We start from the raw sequence: 24414 nt of genomic DNA on the forward strand, positions 1-24414 counted from the left end.
ACGCCCCTATTGAGATGTCAAAGGAGGGCAGATTAACGACTCTAAAAATAAGACAGGCACCTATCAATGGGGACAAAATAGCTGTGATCAAAACCAGCATGGGGTAACTCCCTAAAAGACTTAATAAAAAAAAAATAAAATAAATAAAAAAAAAAAAAAACAATTTAAAAAAACAACTGATTACAGCATGATGGTGCAAATCTCACTGGTCCCAATGAAGTAAAATCATTATATAAACAGAGTGCCTTGCCATGAAACTTTGGGTTCGTCCTGCCAAGACTTCCCCAGAGCATCATGTCGCAACCGACAGAACCCGGCTCCTACCTACCTGTAATCAACCTAGCTGGCCACTAGATTAATCCGAACTCTAAACTGGTAATTATAACATCGACTGGCGGGACTGTGTGTGTGTGTGTGTGTGTGTGTGTGTGTGTGTGTGTGTGTGTGTGTGTGTGTGTGATTGAATGCATATGCTAATTGTTGTATCTTCAATAAACACTGTGTATTGCCTTTTCCCCTAAAAAGGATCCCGTGTGCTTCTTATAAGCATAACAAAGTTTCTGTAGCTACATCAGCAGCAGCTGCCAGGGAGAGGAACTGCCAGGTCATCTCTGCTCAATCTCATGTGCCCGGGACAGAGAGACATCTCTCCAGGATGGCATTATAAATCAGATAACATAAACTCTAATTGCTTTGACATTTTTCCCCTCCAGACACTCGGACATCTGATCTGGTGCACAGAAGGGGAATATCTCGGACCATACACCAAGGGCAAACTCTGGTGGAAATTGTCTTTAAATAAACAGAAAAAAATCCCATGAAAGCAACTCAACCTCATCGCCAAATAACCAGAATCATTCTCACTGCCCAGCACCCAAACATCCTTCATTCTGACCTTGTCATTTGGATTGACATTTACATGACTTTCTGAAATTCAGTTCAGAGAAGTGAGTGGAGATCTCTCCTCTCAGGGCTCTCCCATCCTTTCCCTTTCCTCCCTCTAGGTAGGGGCTCTCCCCCATGGCTCTTCTCCAATATCCTACCTTTCCTTTGGGCAGGGCTGAGCTTTCCTATTGGAGCTGATTCATGGACTGGGGGAAAGTTCTCCTCTGCTGCCATTTCCTGTCTTCTTTCTGAGTTTGGGATGGGTCTAACCCACCCAATGCCACCTCCTACTCACTGGTCTTGAGTGTTTCTTCCTCAGCACATGTTCCTCTCTCTTCACTGGCCTGGGAGGGTTGGACGCTGGACTGTGGGGGTGGCCAGAGAGTCTGTGAGGAGGAAGGAACAGATCAGCTGTAACCCTGGGGGGGAAGGGGATCTGGGCTGTGGAGTGGTGCTGGGATCAGTTCTGGGCTTTCACCTCCCCTGTGACCTGCCTGCCCCTGAGCCGGGTCGCCAGCAGGATCCGGGTTTGTCTGGACTATGACCAGGGGCAGGTAGCATTTTTTGATGTTGGTAACGAGGCCCCGATCTTCACTTTCCCACCAGCCTCTGTCCCTGGGGAGAGAATCCACCCCTGGCTCTGGGTGGGGGGATCCCAGCTCAGACTGTCTCCCTGAGAGGGGAAGGGAGGAGGGGGAATATCCCACTGGGTACCCTGAAATCAGCTTCTCTAGCTCACACATCCTTGCCTCTGTGACCCTGGAAGTCTCCTGTCTTCCTGCAGACTTTGTACCACGCAGACTCTATGACCCCGGAGGCTCTGTGGGGTGTCTGACCTGTCAGACCATAGAGAGCAGGGGGGGATTGAGGTAGAGAAGCCAATCTCACTGACCCAAGGAGTTTGCAGCCTGTTTGTCACTGTCCTCTATGGCACTGGAGGTCAGACAGTGCCACTGAGACATGGTGGTAATAGCCCACTGGGAATGAAAAAATGGGCTTCTCTAGCCTAAGTCATCCTAGTGTCTGTGACAGTGGAGGACTCCCATCTACCTACCCCCTGGCTCATCTCTGTGACCCTGGAGAACATCTGTCCACCCAGCCACCAATGCTTCATCTCTATGACACTCCTGCCCCCTCCCTCCCTGCAGCCCCAGTGATGGGGAGGGGTTGAAGAACCCCTGGAGCTACAGGAGGAGAAGAGGAGCCCTGAGGGGCAGATGTGGGGGCTGCAGGGTCAGAACTGATGGAGGGTCTGGGGCAGGAATGATATGGGGGTTGGGGCTCTAATTCCTAGCTGGGCTGGGGGACAGGCAGATGTGGGGTGGCAGGGACACAGAATTAACTAATTGGGATTTGGGAGGTGTGGGGAGAAGCTGGAGGCTCTGCAGCAGCAGGGCAGCTGGCAGACGGAGACCCAGGGACTGGCGAGTGTGACCTCCAGGCCACCAGGGGAGGAGCTGCTGGGAGGTGGAAGGCGGAATGTCATTTGGACGAAAGTGAGCTGGCTGTGGGGGATGGAAGAGGCAGGTACAGGGCATGTTTAACCAGAAGGGAGAGAAGAAATGAAATGGGGGGCGGGGGGGAGAGGCAATAATTAAGTAAAACAAGAGTAAATAGAGAAGTCTGAGGAAAGGGGCACGGTGGTGGGGAACTGATATGAAAAGGATGAAAACAAAGCAATCCTGAGAAGGGAAGAGGGAGGGGAAGGGATAAGCTCAGGGGAGCGAACTGGGAAACCAAGTTGGAATGATCTGTGATAGGGATTTGTCAGAGTTCCCTCCCCACTCTGAACTCTGGGGTACAGCTGTGGGGACCTGCATGAAAGACCCCCTAAGCTTATTTCTACCAGCTTAGGTTAAAAACTTCCCCAAGGCACAAATTCCTTTCCTTGGAGAGTATTGCTACCACCACCAAGTGATTTACACAAAAATTCAGGAAAGGGTCACTTGGAGTCCCTATTCCCCCAAAATATTCCCCCCCCCAAGCCCCTTCACCCCCTTTCCTGGGGAGGCTTGAGAATAATATACCAACCAATTGGTTAACATAGTGAGCACAGACCAAACCCTTTGGTTTTATGACACTAAAAATCAATCGGGTTCTTAAAAGAATAACTTTATTATAAAGAAAAGGTAAAAGAATCACACCTGCAAAATCAGTTACCCTGTAACTTTACAGGGTAATAAAAAGATTTAAAACACAGAGGATTCCCCTCTGGACTCAGCTTCACAGTTACAAAAACAGGAATAAAACTACCTCTTAGCACAGGGAAAATTCACAAGCTAAAACAAAAGATAATCTAACTCATTTCCTTGCCTTACTTACAATTTTTGTAATTTTAGATGGTTCATTTCATGTATGTTTTCAGGAGATGTTGTACCTACCTACCTGGTCTCTCTCTCCGTCTGGAGAGGGAATAAACAAAAAGAGCACAAACAAAACCTCCCCCCGCCCCCGCCCCCCAGATTTGAAAGTATCTTCTTTCCTTATTGGTCCTTTTGGTCAGGTGCCAACCAGGTTATTTGAGCTTCTTAACCCCTTACAGGTAAAGATTCAGTACAGCTGCCCAGGAGGGATTTTATGCTACCCTTATCTGTATGTTTATGACAGGAATATGACAGGAGATTTAGGGGAAGACAGAGAAATAAATGGATGGAAAACGAGTGCTAGAGACAATGATGTGAAAAACTGTCTGAATGAAATAAAAGGGAGAAGGAAAGAGAAGGTGGGAGCGAGAGGAATCTCAGTCCCACCTGACACACACACGGGATCCCTGGAAAGGATTTTGCTAATATGGGGGGAAAGGGGCACTGCTGGGCTAATAGGCAGGGCCGGCCTTAGGGAAAATGGCACCCTGGGTGAACTTGTATTTTGGTGCCCCTAGCCCCATGGGCATGGTGCCCCCCATTGTCCCTGGTCCCTCATGGGCTCCCCAGGCTCCCTTCTCCCCAACCCCTGCATTGTGCTACCTTCACCCCTAATCCCTCAACCTCCTTCCTGCACCCCTAACCCCTGCATTGTGGATGCCCCCTTCACCCCAATCCCTGAACTCCCCTCCTGTGCCCCTAATCCCTGCACCCCCTTCACTCCTACCCCCTGCACCTCCCTCCTGTGCCCCCAACCCCTTCACTGTGCCCCCTTCATTCCTACCCCCTGCACTTCCCTTCTGAGCCCCCAACCCCTGCATTCCCCTCAGCACCCACGTGCGGAAACTGACCCACCTGGATGCACAAAGCAGCTGGCACTACTGTTCGCTCCCCCACTGGACTGCTGCTTCTCTTCCCCATGCGCCCCCTGGGCTGCATAAGGAGAGGGCAGGAGAGCAGCAGCTGCTGATGCCTCAGCACAGCCCTGGTGGGGAAGTGATCTGAATGCAGGGAGCCCTGGTGTTGTGTGTGTTGTGGGGGGGGGGGAGAGAGAGTATGTGTGTGTGACAGTGTGTGTTGTGTTGAGGGGAATGTATGTGTGCCTGAGTGTATGAGTGCGCTGTCAGGAGCCTGAAGGCTTGTGTTCAGACACAAGCAGCCGCCAGCAGCTCCAGACCCAGAGAAGCAGCAGCACACATAGATTCCCCCTGTCCCGTCACCTCACCTCAGCGGAAATCAGGTGCATGGGTGAGGGGGACACCCTGACATCAGCCCCCCCCTCCAAGCGGACAGGAGGATGCTCCCAGTCCCGAACAGCAGCGGCTGCACATGTGGAGCAGGGGGGAGGAAGGGAACCCCTTCTCCGGAGGAGTCACCTGGTCACCTGGCTCAGAGGGCTGGTCGTCCAACTGCCCCCTGCAGCTCGGGTCTCTCCCCCCGCCCCCTCTCCAGCACTGCTGCTTGCCTGTCTGTCTGCTGCCCCTCCGTCAGCCCAGTTGGCCCTCAGCAGTTCAGATGGGAATCCAAACCCTGCGCACAGCGTCCTCTTTGGCAGGCTGCCCTGGGTCGGGGCCTGGACAGCTCACCCCAAATGTGAGCCCTGGTATGGGCTAATTTCATGCCCAATATCTATGTGTCTGAAACTTATAAAAAAATAATAATAATTCACATTTCAGGCATGCCCACACTGAGTTACAGTGCAATCTCTGACTGATGGACTCCCGTGTTCACAATTCAGAAACTGTCCTCTCCCTGTGTTGAGTTCTGGGATGTTTCTAACACAGTCTCACTTACAGAAATTTACTCAGTGGCTTCTGATACTTCCCCTCTAGCTCTCTGATCAGCTCCCTGAGCCCTGGTCTACACTACGGGGATAGGTCGAATTTAGCTGCGTTAGGTAGAGTTAAAAACAACTGCGTCCACACAACCAACCCCATTCCGTCAACCTAAAGGGCACTCCTTACCCCTCCCATGGGATACATAAGGGGTGGGATGAAGACCCCAACTCACAACCCTCCAGAACGGAACATGACCATAAGTTCTAAGGGGTGTGACTAGGAGTGTGCATTGAAGTATATTTGGGCCTGCTAAGAAGAAGGAGGGGGAGCGGGAAGGGGAATGGTAATGGGAGAATGGGGGACTGGGAATAGGGGAATGAGGAACAGGGACCAGGGCCGGCTCCAGGCACCAGCTTGCCAAGCAGGTGCTTGGGGCGGCCTCTCCGGAGAGGGGCAGCACGTCCAGCTATTCGGTGGCAATTCGGCGGACGGTCCCTCACTCCCGCTCGGAGCGAAGGACCTCCCGCCGAATTGCTGCCGCAGATCGCGATCGCGGCTTTTTTTTTTTTTTTTTTTTTTTTTTTTTGCGCCGCTTGGGGCGGCAAAAACCCTGGAGCCAGCCCTGACAGGGACACAGGCAAGGCTCTGCAGCATCAGAGCTGGGAAAGGGGACACAGGGTAAAGGCTCATTATGTTGGACTAGATTGATAACTGGTATATTTCTGATATGGGAAATGTAAAAAAGAGTGACTCCACAGCAGACCCCAGAATTTGGCCTGACCATTAGAAAGAAACATGTTTCTCAGCCACCCTGCTGAGTCTGTGTTGATTGAAATTGCCTGTCAGTTTACAAGGTCAATGTTAATTGTAGAAGCACATCCAGAGACAAAGAGTTTGTTCTAAAACTAACAAGATAACAGCTGTTCTTTATGGCTGGTACAATTTTGTTTTCCTAAACTCCAGAATAAGATTTGTGAGACCCCCCCCCCCCCCACCACACACACACACACTCTTGCATGCTTATGTTGTTCATTTCCTTTTAAATATAACAAGTGGGATGAATAGACTTACTGAAGTCTGCCATGTCCCACTGATTTTAGAATGGTTATGTTAAAGGATGGGTAGGTAATAAAATGCAGATGTGACAGGATATACATTGAAGTGTGAGTGTGATTGTATGTATAATTAAATGAGAAATGAAAAATTAAAGGTTAAGGTGCCAGCCTTAAAATAAGACTGTTTGGCTGAAGAATACAGTGGATGAGGTAGCCCAATAAACCTGAGGGCATTCTTGTCCCAAGGACAGGGGGGCTGAAGAGCCAAGGAACAAGATAACAACATACTGTATATACTCGTTCATTAGCCCGTTCATTTATAAGCTGACCCTCCAAGATGGTTAGGTAAAAATAGCAAAAACTGTATGACCCTTTCATAAGTCGACCCTATATTTCAGGGTTTGGCAAACTTTGGCTCCCGGCCCGTCAGGGTAAGCCGCTGGAGGGTCGGGACGTTTTGTTTACTTGGAGCGTCTGCAGGCACGGAGCCCCTCAGCTCCCAGTGTCCGCACTTTGCCATTCCCAGCCAATTTAATCATCAAATTTTGGTGTAGACCTGTTTATAAGCCGACCCCAGCTCTTTGATGCATCACTTTTTTACCAAAAATATTCAGCTTATGAACGAGTATATATAGTACTGTCATTTCATCATTGCTGTGCCATTTGCGTGATTGACTATCACCTCAAACGTGAGAACAGTGATTAATTATCACTTCAAACATGAGAACAGCATGACGAGGCAAATACATGAGGATGGATCCCTATAAAGAACAGACCCTAAAGACTGAGGACTTTGGGTCTGATTCTGCAAACCAACCTCCAGGAGCATTGGATGCACATCTGACAAGGCCCTGCTCCCGCCTCGTGTCCAGGCCACCTGGCCAGTGGCTTGGCACGAGCAACTCTAAGGCTGGTAACTATAATAACAACCTTGCAGAACCTGTGTGTGTGTAAATGAATGTAAAATTGAATGGAATGTTATAGCTATAATTGATTGCTTACTCTGATCCTTTCTGTATTCACAATAAACGTGGCATTTTGCCTTATCCCCTTTAATAAGATCCTGCTGTTTTTTATTTTATTGGTATAACAATATTTGGGCCTGCTAAGAAGAAGGAGGGGGAGCGGGAAGGGGAATGGTAATGGGAGAACGGGGGCCTGGGAATAGGGGAATGAGGAACAGGGACACAGGCAAGGCTCTGCAGCATCAGAGCTGGGAAGGCAGACATGGGGTAAACACTCTGCGGCATCAGAGCTGGGAAGGGGAACACAAGGTAAATGCTCTGTGGCATCAGACCTGGAAACAGAACACTGGGAAGAGGGAGCTCCATTGGTGTGCGGAGCCAGGGGTTAGAAGAGGAAGGGGTTCTATTGGCATATAGAAGTGTAGTTGGGGAGGGGAAGGGGAAAACTCTATCAGCGTATAAAGATATGCCCGACTGGTGTGAAGGGCTTCGGAACATGTTTGCTTGGAACTAAAACCCCAATAAACATCGCATTGCCTGCACTTCGGAGTTCTGGTCTTCTGCTGTCCATCTGTGTGACAAGAACCAGGGGAGAGGGTGAAGGGAAAGCCCTCTAACACCCCCCTCTGGTTCCTACATGGAGGCGCGGCCAGGAAGCTCTGCACAACGCAATATCCGCAGGCACCACCCCTGCAGCTCCCATTGGCTGTGGTTCCCGGCCAATGGGAGCTGCGGGGGTGGCACTTGGGGCAGGGGCAGCATGCGGAGCCCCCTGGCTGCCCCTACATAAGAGCCGGAGTGGGGACATGCTGGCTGCTTCCTGGGAGCCGCGTGGCAGCTAGCAAGGAGCCTGCCAGCTCCTCTGCACAACGCCACCAACCGGACACAGAGCCACCAGGATCCCTTTTCGACTGGGTGTTCCAGTCGAAAACCGGACACCTGGTCACCCTATGTTAAAGGTGTATGTTAACCTGTTGCTTGCTAAGAATTATTACCCTTGGGGTATAAAAAGAAAAAAATCCCAAATGGCTTTTCTTTCCTTCAAACCCAGTGATAGAAAACAGCAGAGTTTGTGGCTGAAACTATGTTAGCAAAAGAGTCTTTACTGTAACTGTGAACTCATCGTTGCTCTTAGTGTGAGCTGGCCACAACGAGAAACTTCCCTGAGTCACCAGCAGAGAGCGCTGAAGCCCTGAAGCCTTCACATGTCCCCTGCACTGCACAAGCCTGCTCCTGAGAATCCTCTGTGGGGACACAGGGGTCAGTGCAACCTACGTCTGAGGTTCTGGCAGCACAGCCTCTGCACACACCGTGCTCCTCAGGTCAGGCAGCAGGGCAGAGGAAAAGGCCCTCAGCCATGATCTCCATTCATTGCCTCCAGCATATCCCTCTTTCCCTGACACAGAGCATGGAGATTCATGGGTTTGGGACAGTGAGACAATGTCCCTGACAGACCCATGGAGCAGAAACTCCCATCCATAAGAATAACTCCAAGGAAACGCTTGATGTGAAGCAAACTGTGTCTGGGACTAGACCATGGTACAGTTCACATTATCTCAATGGGCTCTGAAATCTTTGCTCAGGTAGAACTCCCATCGTAGCCACTTCTATTTTATCCCACGTTTACTGTCAGGGGACGGGAGGGGGGAAAGGGGGCACTAGCATGGGCTCTGACGCTTGGCTCTGATCTGAAGTAAGAATAAATAAATGCAAAGTTCCCAGATGCAAATTCTCTCTCTTTTTTAAAGCAACCATTCAATTTTTCCCCTGACAACACTTCTCCATGTGCATAAATTTGAACTCAAAGGGACAACTCACACGCACAAAGTTCAGCATGTTCTTAAGCATTTGCAGGATTCTTATCCTCAAAATGAAACTCCCAACTAATGTTACAATTTTCAAAAGTACCAAAGGGAATTAGGAGCACAAAACCCATTGACTTTGAATGGGACCTATGCACCAAACTCACCTACGTGTTGTTAAAATCCCACCCTAAAGATAGTTTGGAGTGAAGGTTGTGGTTACATTTCTGTCGTTTGCTTCCTTTAGGGGCTGAGAGCTCCTGCAGCAGGGGCCAAAATCACCTTACTAGTACATGGGAGAGTGGGCAACACTGATCGTCACATGCATACACCCTGGGGGAGAAGTTTATCTAGGGAACACAGGGGAGTTCAAAAATCAAGAGACTGACCTAAAAATACACTATAATCTTTTATTAAAATGTCATGATTTGGGACCCAATCTCGTAATTTTTGGGAGTCAGACTCATTTTTAATCTCCTGAAGTTGACAATACTGCATTCCCCACAGGCCCCTGAGCAGCCACGCATGGACTTTCAGCCACTTCCCACATTGGGGGGAGGGGGGAGTGTTATTAATTTGGAGCCAGACAGCTGGGGGCGCTGCTGGGGAGGAAGCAGCTTTATCAGCTCAGAGCCCAAATAGACTCTTTTTTACTGTAGATCCCCACCAGAGAAGGGCAGGGAGTTGCAGAGATTGTGGGTGACAGAGAGATGTATGTGTCTCTGTTTCTCATCTCTTCCTCCAAAGGGATCTGTTTAGAAACAGCAGGGCCCAGGTGGAGAAGTTTATCTAGGGAACACAAACAGACCAGGCGAGAGGAAGGGCTTTGGGCAGCGGGGCCCGAAAGCTGAGCACAGAACATAACTGGGCATTCAGAGGCAGCCTGAGCATTTCAGAGCAGGCCTGAAAAAATAATCTATTTTCATTCCCACCATGTACTCAGGTCCTGTCCACTGTGATCACCTGACTCTGCACAGGGCTGGCCCAGTGATTGTGGGGAGGGTCAGTGAGAGGATCATTAGACAAACTTTACTAATATATTTTCCCTGCGTGTAGCTTTGTCTTTATCCTCCTTTCCCAGGCTCCTAATGCAGAGAAGAAGGCTGGTCTGGTGGTTCAGCTGTTTATTTGGAAGACCCAGGTTCAAGTCCCTGCTCTGTAACTGTCTTCCTATGTGACTTCAGGCAAGTCATTTATTTGCTCTGTGCTGGACATTCCTCTCTCTGAAATGGGGTAACAGCATTTCCCCACCTCACAGAAGTGTTGTGAGGCTAAACACAGTGTACACCCACCCCAGTAGATATAGTGACTCACAGACCATTTTCTCTCTCAGACATGACTGCAGGACCCACCTCCCCACTCCTCAACATCCCTGGGACAACCACAGCAACCGCTCACCTGGGGAAGGAATCCTAAGGCTATTTTAATGCAACACAGGAGCTGAAAACAAGGGGGAGGAGCCAGACAGCTCTCTGCAGGTCACAGTTTGAGCAATGCATTACAGCCATGACTAGGTTCCCTTCACATGATATGCATGTTCTCTTTTGTGGAACCATGGAGTCATACAAGTCTTGGGGCTCCTGGAAACCCTCCTGCCCCCTTCAGAGACAGGCAAGCTGTGAACCCCTATTTTCCAGTCCTTGCAGGGCTGTCATGGTCCTTCAGAGGGAGAGAGACAGAGACAAGCAGGAGAGACCCACGATGGGGCAGAGACAGCAGCTTTTCTGGTCTGTTCACTTTGCATTTAAATGTCTCTGCAAGAACATGGCAGCCATGCAGGGCCAAAGAGACTAGGATATCAGAGGCCGGAGAAGCTCGTTTCATGGGACTGGGAGCCATGTGCCACCGGGTGCCTCAGGAATAGAGAGTGAGTTGGGAACCTACACCCCAGACCCAGAAGAAAGGGCGGAGTCTCTCCCCCGTGAATGAGGTTGGTGGGAAAGTGAAGATCGGGGCCTCGCTATCAGCACTGAAAAATGCCACCTGCCCCTGTTCACAGTCCAGAGACACCTGGATCCTGCTGGGGACGCAGCTCAGAGACAGGGGGGTTGGAGGGGAGGTGAGAGCCTGGAACTGGAACCCCCACCTCTGCACAGCCCAGATCCCCCCCTCAGGTGCCGCACTGAGCTCCTCCTTTCTCTTCACAGACTCTCTGGCCACCCCGACAGCCCAGGCTGTCCCATGCCCCACCTCCACCTCCCAGCAATGTCTCCCTGAGGTGAATCCCTCACAGCCCAGCACACAAGGAGACAACTCAAATCTCTGGGGATGTTCAGGGTGGTTCAGCCGTATGACGTCCCAGGTCAAAATTTTCCGATCCACAGACAGGAGAAGCCGGGGATGAGCCGTGTCTGGATCCAGAGTCACACTCGCTGGGGAGAGAAGCAGAGTACTTCAGAGCTCAGCCCCCACAGGAGAGCCCATCCCAAAGAGAAGTTTCTGGATGGAAAGTCCCTCAAACCAGGGGAAGGGGAAAAGGTGCGACAGTTCTGAGGGGCCTCTCTACTCCATTTTCCTCATTAAATATGAAAAAGGAACCTGGGGTGGGATTTTCAGGAACACCTAAGGGAGTTAGGGGCACAAGGCCCATTGGCACTTAACTTGTGCTCCTGACTCCCTTAGATGCTCCTGACAATCCCACCCAGAAATGTCCATGAGCAGTGCCGGGGCAGAGTAAAGGGTGTTTGGGGGTCTGTCGGTGAGACTTTTTCTGTGTATTGGCTGTGTGTGAACTGGCTGCTCAGGCTGATGTCAGGATCTTTGGGGCACAATGAAGCCAGGCCCCCACTCAACTCGATTAGGTATTTCTGTGCCTGTCACACGACGGCTTTGGACAACACCTGATCAGTTCCAGACCAGATGGGCCTGGTTGAGGCACAAACGGGCAGAACCCTGCTAACTTTGGGGACAATCAGAAAACTGGAAAAGTCCAATTTCCACTAAAGTCAGGCCCACAGAGGCCCAGGGTGATGTGGGCAGAGGAATCTCTCTGGCTCTCCCTGCTGCCACCTAAATGTATGACAGGTAGCTGCTAGGGGGAGGTACACTGCATTGCTTATGTAGGCTGACCTGTATGCCCAGCTGGGCTCCTCTCCCCCAATACAGCCCATTCCCACAGGGAGGCCCCTTACCCTCACTATGCCAAGCCCCCCAAGCAGGGCCTCCTGCCTGCCCACTCCAGCCAGTCCCCTCATCACCCCCAAGCTGGTACCCTCACCCTCATCCGGTCCCAAATTTCCAGCCATGCCCCTCACTCCCACTCTGACCAGCCACCCCAGCCATGCCCCTAACTCCCCACTCCAGTCAACCCCCACCCCCCCATAGGTGGGTCTCACCTCACACTGTCCAGGCCCCCTAGCTGGAGTCTTCATTCCCTCCCCATGCTGGCCAGACCCCACTAGCTGGGCCCCTAACCTCCTCTGCACCCCAGCCAGCCCTCCTAGCCATTCTGGCTAGCCCCAATGGCCAAGCCTCCATTTGCACGGAAAAACTTGTTAACAGACAAAGCTCGGCCTACATGAGCAAACGTGTGACAAACATGTGACAAACTAGTGATGTAATCTTAGCTTGCGGTTTCCTTCAAATCTAATCATTTTTATATTGTTTTAGTGTGCTCTGTAATTCTTTCTTTCTTTCTACTTTAACAACAAGTAAACAAAGATATTATTTTGGGGAAGTTCTTTCCTTCTAATTTAGTAATAAATAAATAATAACAATAATAGCAATTCCACCTGGAAATGTACCCTTCTCATCTGATCCCATGGATTTCCCCTTTCCTGTCTTCAGTTCCAATGGCAGAACATCTAGTGGAAAGAACAGGGGAAAGAGACAAGACTTCATGCTGTCGTGTTTATGGGGTGTCCCTGCTCTTTGTTAACATAACTGCATTTTGGTTATGAGAGAGAAACTGATAGAGCCAGACATAAAGACAGACAAAGCAGTGAAGAAAGAGCCACATCCATTTTTCCAGTGTGGCTAGGTTAAAACTGATCAGAAACTTTGCCTTTTCCCTCTGATGGCAGTGTAACCCAGTGGTCAGTGTGTTTTGTCTCTGTCTGTGCCCAATCCACAGAGACTGCAAGTCTGTGACAGCCCCAGCAAGTTCCTTAGTTCAAGCTGTAGAGATTCCTGTGCTCAGCTGAGGGTGCTTGGTTTGATCCCTAGGTCCTTGGTCTGATTCCTAGGGTTGGCCACAATAGTGGCTTTCACGTAAGAAGGGACTTATCTGAAGCATTGGGGACCTCAGCTGTTTGGGATGAGCTTTGTCTGTAGAGCAGAAGTATATAACCCACTGGTAAATGTGGTGTGTCTCACCTCTGATCTACAGAGGATGTGAGTTTGTTACAACACTTGGGTAGGAAGCTTGGCTCCACAGGTAAAGTTCTTGACACTCATGATTTTAGCTCTGAAGCCCTAGTTCAATCCATTCTGTGTTGGTCAAGCTAGCAACTGTCACAACAGCATGTCAGTGCACTTTACTGTCACTCAGCAAGTTACACCACCATCCAAAGAGACAGCATCTCAATTTTTAAAGACAGGGAAAGTGAGGCTCACAGAGATTAAGGACTAGATTTTTTTCTTCAGACATGGCTGCTTCTTTATGGTGTAGAAAGGACTGATATTTTCTTTTATAAATTCCCTCAATTATTACATCTCACTCTTGTCCCCACTGTGGAACAGAATTATCCCTAGAACTGAGCAGAGACTAGTTTTCCATCTTTCAAATATTTTAGAGTTCAAAAATTTTCTCCATCTCAAAATGGGACAAAAAATTGAAGTCTTAAAAATATTTTGTAACTCAAAATAGGGGGGGAAATCAGTTCAGGTGAATCAAAATGTTTCATTTTGAAAGTTCCCAAACAATTCCTTTTTAATTTTCACCTTCTTTCTAACTTTTTTTTAGTCTAAATCAGCTGAAATTTTACAACAAAGGGGCACTTCAAATTTTCCTTTAAAAAATGTCAACATGAAACATTTTGACAACTATGACTTATTTTTTCCACAATTTTATTTGAGTGGTTGCCCCATCTCAAAAAAGATATATTGGAATTGGAAAAGGTTCAGAAAAGGGCAACAAAAATTATTAGGGGTATGGAATGGCTTCCATAAGAGGAGAGATTAAGAAGACTGGGACTTTTCAGCTTGGAAAAGAGATGGCTAAGGGGAGATATGACAGAGGTGTATAAAATCATGACTGGTGTAGAGAAAGTAGATAAGGAAGTGTTGTTTACTACTTCTCATAACACAAGAGCTAGGGGTAGGCAGCAGGTTTAAAACAAATAAAAGGAAGTATTTCTTCACACAATGCACAGTCAACCTGTGGAACTCCTTGGCAGGGGATGTTGTGAAGGCCAAGACCATAACAGGATTCAAAAAAGAACTAGATAAATTCATGGAGGATAGGTCCATCAATGGCTATTAGCCAGGATGGGCAGGAATGGTGTCCCTAGCCTCTGTTTGCCAGAAGCTGGGAATGAGCAACAGGAGATAAAATAAAAAAAAATAAAAAATAAATAAAATGGATCACTTGATGATTACCTGTTCTGTTCATTCCCTCTGGGGCACCTGGCACTGGCCACTGTTGGAAGACAGGATACTGGGCTAAATGGACCTTTGGTCTGACCCAGTAGGGCCATTCTTATGTTCTTGAGCTGGGACATTTGTTGAAACTGATTCCCAATCAGTTCTAATTATCCCCATTTTAAAGATGGGAAAACTGAGGCACAAAGCACGACACATTTTTCAAAAGTGAATACTTAAAGTTAGGAGATTAGCCTTTAAACACAGGGATATTGGACAGATACGTTCACTCCCCAATACCCATTACCACTGTGGAAGGAACCAGGATTTGCCCCAGTTAGTTCTTAATTAGTTTCTGTCTGTTACTATTGCCCAAGGAGTTAGCAGTGGATTCACAGCCCTTTGGACCAGCCCAGAGTGGGGCCTGCAGGCCCTGGGGAACACAGGGGTCTTTGGGAGCAGTGGGAAACCCATCTGTGGAAGGATTCTCCTTCCCATTGGAGCCCATTTACACTGCATTATAAATAGGGAAGAAAGCCTAGCTCTGGCCGGATGAGAACTGCCCCCGTGCAGGAACCGGCTAAGACAGTCACACAGCCCAGCAGAAGGGGCAGGCCCAGGCCAAAGGGGACTCTGCTGCACTGACTCTGGGCAGGGCTGTTACCCATAGGCTGCTCCACTTGGGCTGCACTTTAGACAGCCCCCAGCCCACTGGGGATTCTCTTAGCCCCGATCCGGGAGGCATAGCAACCTCCCGGATCTAGGCATAGCATAGTTTTGAACTGCGGGAGAAGGGCTGTTGGTCCCTCTCTGTAGAATGTGGTTGAGTAACTAATTTGGGATTATTCTGCTGGCTGCTGTGAAGTGGCTGCTGTCTCCTCCTACAGTCACAGAGACTTCTCTCAATGTCCCCTCCTAGCTCCTTTCTCGGTACCTTTCAGTTTGTTCAGGGTCAGCTTTACAGCAATATTTTTCTGACAGAAATTGCTGAGGCTCCTTTCCAGCTCAGAAGAAGCCTCCAGCAGCTGCTGGAACTTCCCCTCCTCAGACCTAGAGAGAAAAGAAACATTTCTCTGTGTGATTTTATTACTACACGCTAGTGACAGCAGCTGGCCTGAGGGTCTGGAGTCTAAGGGCCTGTCTATGTGGGGAATTTTCTAGCAGAAGTATATGCGTATGGTTATATCACTGGAGCTCTGCCAGGAAACCCCCTGGGTTGACAATCTTATCCAGCCTCTGAGCAGGCACAGCCCAGGCAATGGCAGCACAAGCTTTCTACATAGTGGCCACTGATATGCTTCAGCACTGATCTGGAGACCAGCTCTAGGAATGACAAGGGAGTTGTCTCCATGGCTAGTTCAGTCCCTGGCCTTCATCTTCTGTGAGCCAGGATGTTCCCACGTTCTTGTATTTATTGCATGGTGGGCATCTTCCCACTAGGAACTGGTCTGAGAGCCCCGCTCGCCCATTCCTGAAATGATTTCACCCATGTCACCAAACCATAAATTAGGTGGTAAATGTTCTGATCACTGCTGACCTGGGCAAAAGAGTAGCCAGTGACTGTGAAAGGTAATGAAAGACCCGTATTCCATCCCCAGACTCCTGAGGCAGCCAGTCCCCCAGAGATGGACATTACCATGTTTAGGGTAATAACCCTTCTCCTAGGACTCCAGTCCTGTATAAAAGGGTAACACCCCGGGGCTAAAGGTCAACACAGGGAGATTGGTCTCTGAAATGACCCTGCCCCACACATTGTGCTGTTGTGCCCTGGGGAGATGTGCTAATAAGATTCCCGAGCCCCTTTCCAGTGCTGAGAAGCATGAGGGGGAGTGAGAAGGAGCCACATACCTGCTCATGGTGCTTCTGATGTCCTAGAGGGGAGAGAGAAAAAAGGGAGCTCAGTCCCACATGCCCCACACTGAGTATCCCTCCTGCTCTGGAGGGGACTCACTGTACCGTTACCACTTCTGTCCCAGAGGGAGTTTTTAGGAGAAAGTTTGCAGCTTTAAACAATTTGATACATTTATTTTCCAAGGCTCATGATTCAGGAACCTGCCCATCCCTGTGTAGGGATCTGAGGGGGGGTTATAATGTCCCTCACCTGCAGGAATTCACTGGCTGGCTGCCGGCACTTCCCCTCCAGCTCACTGATCTGCTCACTGAGACGGGAAATCTCCTTGGAGAGTTTGGTGACATTTTCATCCTGCAGTTTCACAATCTCCCGGTCCAGCTCTGCCAGCCGGGCCAGCAGGAGTCGCTCTTGTTCCCTCAGGAACTGATGCAGCTGCTCAAACTCAGACATAATCTTCTGCCTCTCAGCTTCTGTCTGTTTCTGTAATAGACAAAAAGAAACAGAGAGAGGCCGGTCAGGGTCACAGAGAGGAGTCATGGGTCAGGTCATAAAGCCCTGGGCATGAGGGAAGGAGCATTTCACTGCAACCCCTGAGAATTCAACACCTGACACTTGAATGTGCCCTGTGGTCACAAGGGAGAAGATTTTCCCACAGGTTCCAGTTTGGACCCTATCTCCCTTCGAAGGGAAGTTTTTGTGTCTCACACGAGGAGGAATTTCTGTGCCCATTGCCTTCTGGAGATCCAGGTACCGGGCAGCAAGGAGTGGGGTTCAGCCAATATTGACAGGGACTTTGGAGAGAGGCGAGGGGAGAAAGAAAAACCAATAGAACAAACAGATGAAAAAGCAGCAATATTGTAAGTAGGAAGACAGGATCCTCGTTGTTTTTACAAACCGTATTGAGACACAAAGAGAGAGAGAGAGACTCCACCAAACATACAGAAACTGATTCCCCCTCTCCCCCCCCCCCACAGAGAAAAACCCACAAAGAACAGACAGCTACTCTACATTTCTCTTATCTTTCTCTCTGCTGCAACTGGGGGGTGGACGGCAGGGGCAGGTGCTTGGTCCTCACTCCACTCTCTGGCCCCTCTGGGGCTGTGTGGGTCCCAGGCCAATATGCCCTTTCAGGGTGGTAAGCCCCAAAATTCCACACAGCCTCCCGGGGATCCCTTATCCCTGCATCCCAAGGTGTGGTGGGGGCAGGGATAAGGGGTCCCCAGGGTGCTGGAGCACACTGCACCCAAAGCCCTGGGGATGCACGTCACTGCTCTGCAGCCAGCAGCAGCCAGCTGGGGTGTGTGTGTGTGTGTGTTTTCCCTCCGATACCTTCATTTTATATCAAACTTCAAAATAAACAGAGAAAAATAAATAAAAAACCAACCAAACAAAAACCTCTTCACTGGACAGCCCACTTTAAACATTAAGAATTGCAAAGGGATAGCTCAGTGGTTTGAGCATTGGTCTGCTAAACCCAGGGTTGTGAGTTCAATCCTTGAGGAGGCCATATAGGGAACTGGGATAAAAATTTGTCTGGGGATTGGCCCTGCTTTGAGCAGGGGGTTGGACTAGATGATCTCCTGAGGTCCCTTCCAACCCTGGTGATCTATGATAATCTTACTAGTTTGACAGCCCTGGAGCCTGATATCCTAATTAGCCTCAGAACAGGGGCACATGGGCATTTTCCTGACAGCGTGACTCTGCCTAGAGCCGGAGAGCCCAATTCTCAGATTAGATGGTAGTTCAATATAAAACCTTCTCCCACTGCAGCCATTCTACTGAGAGAGCCACCAAAGGAGCCAATTATGCCATGTATGTACTCATGTGCTCCTTGTGGGCACCTAAGTCCCATCAACAGCAGTGCCACACTTAGGAAATAGGGTGGGCAGTAGAGTTTTCCCACAGTGCACCACATTCCTAGGGCTAGAGTGTCGACACAGGATGTGTGTGTGCTAGGCACTCTGGGATAGTGTTACTTTGACTCAGGTCTATGCACAGCAGTGTGGATGCTATAGCCCTAGGTTCATGCACGAGTCAGAAAATCATTAGCCTAGGGTTAAAGTGCAGTGTAGACACTCAAGCCCCGGGGTTCCCTGATACAGGTCAGCTGACTCAAGTCTCACTATCCCTTGGCCTACATTGCTGGATAGACATACCCTCTGGGGTTATGCCAGCATAGCTACAGTGCTGTAGTATACGTTCAGCTCAGGTTGACATTCCAGTGGACAGGGAGTCGGAAGACCTGGGTTCTGTTCCTAGCTCTGCTCCTTGGTGACCTTGGCAAGTCACTTACCCACCTTGTGCCAAAATGAGGATAATGATATTGACCTCCTTTGTAAAGAGCTTAAGAACATAAGAATGGCCTTACTGGGTCAGACCAAGGGTCCATCTAGCCCAGTAACCTGTCTTCCGACAATGGACAGTGCCTCAGAGAGGGAATGAACAGAACAGGTAATCATCAAATGATCCATCCCCTGTTGCTCATTCCCAGCTTCTGGCAAACAGAGGCTAGGGACACCATTCCTGCCCATCCTGGCTAATAGCCATTGATGGACCTATCCTCCATGAATTTATCTAGTTCTTTTTTGAACCCTGTTATGGTCTTGGCCTTCACAACATCCTCTGGCAAGGAGTTCACAGGTTGACTGTGCGTTGTGTGAAGAAATACTTCCTTTTATTTGTTTTAAACCTGCTGTCTGTTCATTTCATTTGGTGACCCCCTAGCTCTTGTGTTATGAGAAGTAGTAAACAAAACTTCCTTATCTGCTTTCTCTACACCAGTCATGATTTTATAGACCTCTGTCATATCTCCCCTTAGCCATCTCTTTTCCAAGCTGAAAAGTCACAGTCTTATTAATCTCTCCTCTTACAGAAGCCGTTCCATACCCCTAATAATTTTTGTTGGTCTTTTCTGAACCTTTTCCAATTCCAATATATCTTTTTTGAGATGGGGCGACCACATCTGCACACAGTATTCAAGATTTGGGCGTACCATGGATTTATGATATTTCATATATGATATTTTCTGTCCTATTATCTATCCCTTTCTTAATAATTCCCAGCATCTGTTCGCTTTTTTGACTGCCGCTGCACATTGAGTGGATGTTTTCAGAGAACTATCCACAATGACTCCAAGATCTCTTTCTTGAGTGGTAACATTTAATTTAGACCCCATCATTTTATATGTATAGTTGGTATTATGCTTTTCAATGTGCATTACTTTGTATTTATCAACATTAACTTTCATCTGCCATTTTGTTGCCCAGTCACACAGTTTTGAGAGATCCTTTTGTAGCTCTTCGCAGTCTGCCTGGGTCTTGAGTATCTTTAGTAATTTTGTATCATCTGCAAATTTTGCCACCTCACTGTTTACCCCTTTTTCCAGATCATTTATGAATATGTTGAATAGGACTGCTCCCAGAACAGACCCCTGGGGGAGCTATTGATGAAAAATGCTATATAAGACTTAGGTATTATCTATTAATATTGGGGTGCATCTCCCCTGCTGCACTGTGGTCTCCCCTCTGGCATCCAATCTCTCTTACAAGCCAGTATTTCTGAATCAAACCTTTTCTGAACTTTCTCCAAGAGAAGTTTTGATATTTTGATGTTTTGTCCTGGATCCAGATGAAAATAAATATTGAAATATCAGAATTTCCCATGGAATGGAAATTCCATTTTTCAGTCAGATCCATTAATAACTATTGGCACCTACCAGATGTTCCCAGCTTCTCTGTGTATCCATCATTTGAATTTCCTGTAGTTTTTCTCTCTCTTTCTTCAGAGACATCAAATGGGTCTGAATTTTTTTCTGAGTAGAAAAAAAAGTTTTAATTATTTGAGAGTTTATTTATTTACTGTGGGAGGGTGGATTTTAGGAACAAAATCTATGTATATTGTCATACTGGAGAGAGGTGGTAGCTGCCAGCAAGTGTGTTTTGATTGGTGGGTATTTGTAGAGTTTTTTGAAGTTTATGGCTGTGCTAGCCCACTTTCATTCATGCTAAATGAGGGAGCAGTTCAGTGTCCATTTGTCTAGTGATAGCTGAAACAATAGATGCTACCACCCAAGTCATGGGCCAACACAGCGAGGCTGGAGTAGAAGTTGACCCACATGGACTGAGGGGTTTCCCTGGGACTGACTGCAACCACAGGGGCTATGGATTGATTGGATGGCAGCTGTGTCAGTCTGTGTGTAGCAGAGGGGAGGGGCGTGGGGAGAAAACAGGAGAAAAGTAGCCAGAATAGCCAAAGAAACACAGATAGCATGGCCCAAGCGGAAGACAAAAGAGGGAGTTTGTTTGGGGCAGAGTGCTGGCTGGAAAAACAGGCTTGGACTTGTGAGCAAGGAAACGGCCTTCTGTTGTTTGTGTCTGGTGTGTTCCGGGAAACAGAACTTTGTGTACATTTTAAAAAAATAAACATGATTGCACCCATCTAATACTCCATCATCAATTTCTCCTCCTAATGCAAGCGGCCCTAAATTTTGTCTAATAGCTCAGGCCAAAAGGGATGACATTTTAAACAATCGTTGATCAGACAGACATTGAATGGAACCAAGTTCCTTTTCCATAACCTATTGGCATTACTGTAACCATCAGAATACAATAGAGCAAGATGGATACATTGGAGAAAGGTCTGATGTGTGAATTAGAGCTGGGTGACATTTTTTTCAGTAAATAATTTATTCATTGAAAAATTCAGTTTGGGGCCAACTGAAACTGTTTGTGAATTTGGGTCACATTTGGTGAACAGTTTGGGGGGAGGGAGGAGGAAAAATACAGAAAGTCAAAATGTTTCAATATAACATTTTTAAAACAAATGTTACAACTTTTTCATTTTAAAATTATGTTTCAGTTTTAAATTTAGTTAGATTTAACTTTTTTTTTTTTCAAAGGGGGAGAAGAAAAGGGGAAAGAGCACTCAAAAACTAATTGAAACATTTAGTTTCAGGTTGAACAAAATATTTCATTTCAGATTAAACAAAATATTTTGTTTGATCCAAAATGATTTGTTTTCCATGTTTTCATTTTGGTGAAGGGAAAAATGCTGTTTTGTGTCAATCTGAAACTATTACTTTTTCCGGTTTCTCAGGTCAGTCACTGAACTGCAAAATCAATTATTTCCCCAGCTCTAGTGTAGCTGTCATTTAAAAGTTTCTGTTCTCCAGAAAACTTCTTTTATTTAATCTTTCATGCAATCAGTGTGTTACAGAGTTGGGAAATTCTGTTACAATAACAGCAGACACAGAGAGAGGAATTAAGTGTTATCAGCAAATTGCAATGAAATTGAACTGTCTTTAAAATCTAGACCTGAAGAAGAGCTCTGTGTAAGCTTGGAAGCTTGTCTTTTTCACAAACATAAGTTGGTCCAGTAAAAGATATTACCTCACTCACCTCATCTCTTTAAAATCCAAAGCTGTAACTATAACATGACTACATGATGGTGTCCTACCTTGTACTCCTGGGCAGCCTCCTCTATGGGAACCACAGCGTGAGCTCTGTGCTCCTTGGACCTGTCGCACACCATGCAGATGGGGGTCTGATCCTCCTCACAGAACAGTTTCAGGGCCTCCCCATGCGTCTCACACACTCTCTCCCCTTCGGCTCCTTTTGCTACCTGTAAGCTCAGCTGTTTGGCAAGTTCTACAACATTTGCCAGCTGCCTGTTGGGCCTGAAGTTTCTGTGTTGAAGGATTTCTCTGCACTGAGGGCAGGAGAAGTTTGCATCGGATCCCTGCCAGCACTGGGTGACACAGAGCCGGCAGAAATTGTGCCCGCAGTCTAGAATCACTGGGGCTTTAAAATACTCCAGACAGATGGGACAAGTAGCTTCCTCCTGAAGGCTTTCTACAGGGTTCTCTGTAGCCATGGCTCTCTGTGGGGGAGTGTAACTGGGTACTTGTGCAGTGCTTTGCTGAGCTCAGTCAGGTTTCCGGCTAGTCCTGCACCAGGAAGTGAATCTGACTCATGATGTCTTGCTTTGCTGGAAGGAGTCCATTGTTAAAGCGATAGCCCAAAGCAGTGGCTCTCAACCTTTGCAGACTACTGTACCCCTTTCAGGAAACTGATTTGTCTTGAGTACCCCAAGTTTCACCTCACTTAAAAACTACTCGGCTGCAAAATCAGACATAAATATACAGACATAAATATACAAAAGTGTCACAGTCACACTGTTACTGAAAAATTGCTTCCTTTCTCATTTTTACCATATAATTTAAAATAAATCAGTTGGAATATAAATATTGTACTTACATTTCAGTATATAGTATACAGAACAGTATAAACAAGTCATAGTTGTATGAAATTTTAGTTTGTACTGACTTCACTAGTCCTTTTTATGCAGCCTGTTGTAAAACTAGGCAAATATCTAGATGAGTTGATGTCCCCCCTAGAAGACCTCTGCAGTACCCCCCAGGGGTATGTGTATGCCTGGTTGAGAACCATTGGCTCAAGGAACACTGATGAGGAATGGAATATTTTCTGTCTAAGGAGTGACACTGTTATTAAGTTCATGGTAAATAAGTTGGGAATGTTGTGAATATCTGTCCGTTACTTACAGAAGTATACTTACAGAAGTTTTCTCAAACAATTAAACAGTACAATGCATGGAAATGCAGTTAAGGTCCAAAATCCTTATTGCTGTGCCCATCCTCCACCAGACTCCTGGAGCCTTGCATATAATATGAGGCAGAACATTTGTTTAGGAAACTTTAGATATGAATTTTGTTTATTATGGTAGTGCCTAAGGACCAACCAGAAATGGGGCATCCATTGTGCTAGGCACACAGACCAACACTTTCAAACTAATTTCAGGGACATTTGTGGTGTTAACTTGCTAATAAAGCCTCTCTGAATACACACACAATATAAGTTCCTTTATTTTATTTTGCTAAATAATAACATAGAAACACAGATTTACCCTATTAATGATCGTGCTGAAGTACAGTGAATGTAGCACTCTTTCCCGTTATTAGCATCCCTTATTTGGACTGAGCTGGCAACAGTCCTGTTGCAGACACAGATTCACTTTGCTGGAAGTATGCCCCTTAGTGTGTATACTTTCTTAGTTTTGCCTCATAGCAATGCTGGCTTTTCAGAATCTGTGCAAAAATTCACACACAGCAAAGAAGTGCTAGCCAAGACCCCCTTGCCATTTACCAACATGGGAAGGACAGGGTGGGTATATGTTAGTGAATCCCGAGACTGAAAATCTATGGAATAGCAGATTCTCTCTGCTTATTTTTCACTAATTTCAATAACCTCTCAGGTCTTGATCCAGCCCAGCTATAACAGCACCCCTAGTGCCTGGGAGGAGGGACTTGCAATTAAATCCCTGGTCAGTCTCAGCAGAGAGGCAGGGACACAGAGGTAGAAAATCAGGGGCTATCCCAGCCAGAATGGCGCTGCTGGGGAGTGTGAGAAATGGTCCCAGCCTCCCCAGGGCTGAGCTCTGCCTCTAACGCTCTGATTCTCTGTCTCTCCAGTGAATGTGACTCTGGATCCAGACACAGCAAATCTCTACCTCATCATTTCTGCAAATCACAAAAGTGTAAGATGGGAACATGCAGGGAACAATCTTCTTGACAGTCTTGAGAGATTTGATCCTGTTCCCTACATGCTGAGATATGAGGAGTTCATTTCAGGGACACATCCCCGGAAGGTGACAGTCAGGGGCTGTGGATGTTGGTGGACCCTGGGGGCTGCCAGCAAGTCTGTGAGGAGAAATGGGGGGGAGGGGGGCATTCACCTTTAAACCTGAAGGGGAGATCTGACCTGTGCAGTAGTGTCAGGGTCAATACTGGGCTCTCACCTCCCTTGTGACCTTTCCTGCCCTTGACTGCAAGGCCCAGGAAGATCTGTGTCTCTCTGGACTATGAAGAGGGGAAGGTGACATTTTACAGTGCTGATAAGAAGGCCCCAATCTTCACTTTCACCAAAGCTTCATTCACTGATGAGAAAATCTTCCCTGCATTCTAGCTCCGGGATGCGGGATCCCTGTTCAAATTGTGTCACTGAGACCCAGGATAAAATAACTCATGAGGCCCAAGCAATGGGATTCTCTAGCCTCTGATGTCCTAATCCTGATGGCCCAGGAGGACTCCAGTGTTACTGTGTGGTAGAGCTGGGTGAATAATTATTTCTTGGGTTTGGGGCCAAACCAAAAAAAAGTTGAAAAAATCATTTTGGGCTGA

General features: G+C 47.6%; 1 protein-coding gene across 1 annotated transcript; it reads right to left on the minus strand.

Annotated features, from left to right (window-relative positions):
• Positions 1-10702: 10702 nt before the first annotated feature.
• LOC135887688 (zinc finger protein RFP-like) lies at positions 10703-22091 on the minus strand. Its single transcript, XM_065415414.1, has 7 exons — positions 21675-22091; positions 19936-20031; positions 16470-16700; positions 16217-16239; positions 15303-15418; positions 12592-12651; positions 10703-11220 (listed from the first exon to the last, which is right to left on the minus strand). Exons 1-7 carry the CDS (start codon positions 22089-22091, stop codon positions 10703-10705), a joined length of 1461 nt encoding a protein of 486 aa, XP_065271486.1.
• Between the last annotated feature and the right edge of the window lie 2323 nt (positions 22092-24414).

This window comes from Emys orbicularis, chromosome 13 (genome assembly GCF_028017835.1).
Source record: "Emys orbicularis isolate rEmyOrb1 chromosome 13, rEmyOrb1.hap1, whole genome shotgun sequence".
NCBI classification, from domain to species: domain Eukaryota; kingdom Metazoa; phylum Chordata; order Testudines; family Emydidae; genus Emys; species Emys orbicularis.

Coding starts and splice junctions, on each gene's coding strand:
- LOC135887688 (XM_065415414.1), bottom strand. CDS start 22,091: ATGGCTACAGAGAACCCTGTAGAAAGCCTTCAGGAGGAAGCTACTTGT. Junction 20,032..21,674: donor AGGCTGCCCAGGAGTACAAG/GTAGGACACCAT, acceptor TTTTCTACTCAG/AAAAAAATTCAGACCCATTT. Junction 12,652..15,302: donor GACCCTGAACAAACTGAAAG/GTACCGAGAAAG, acceptor TCTTTCCACTAG/ATGTTCTGCCATTGGAACTG.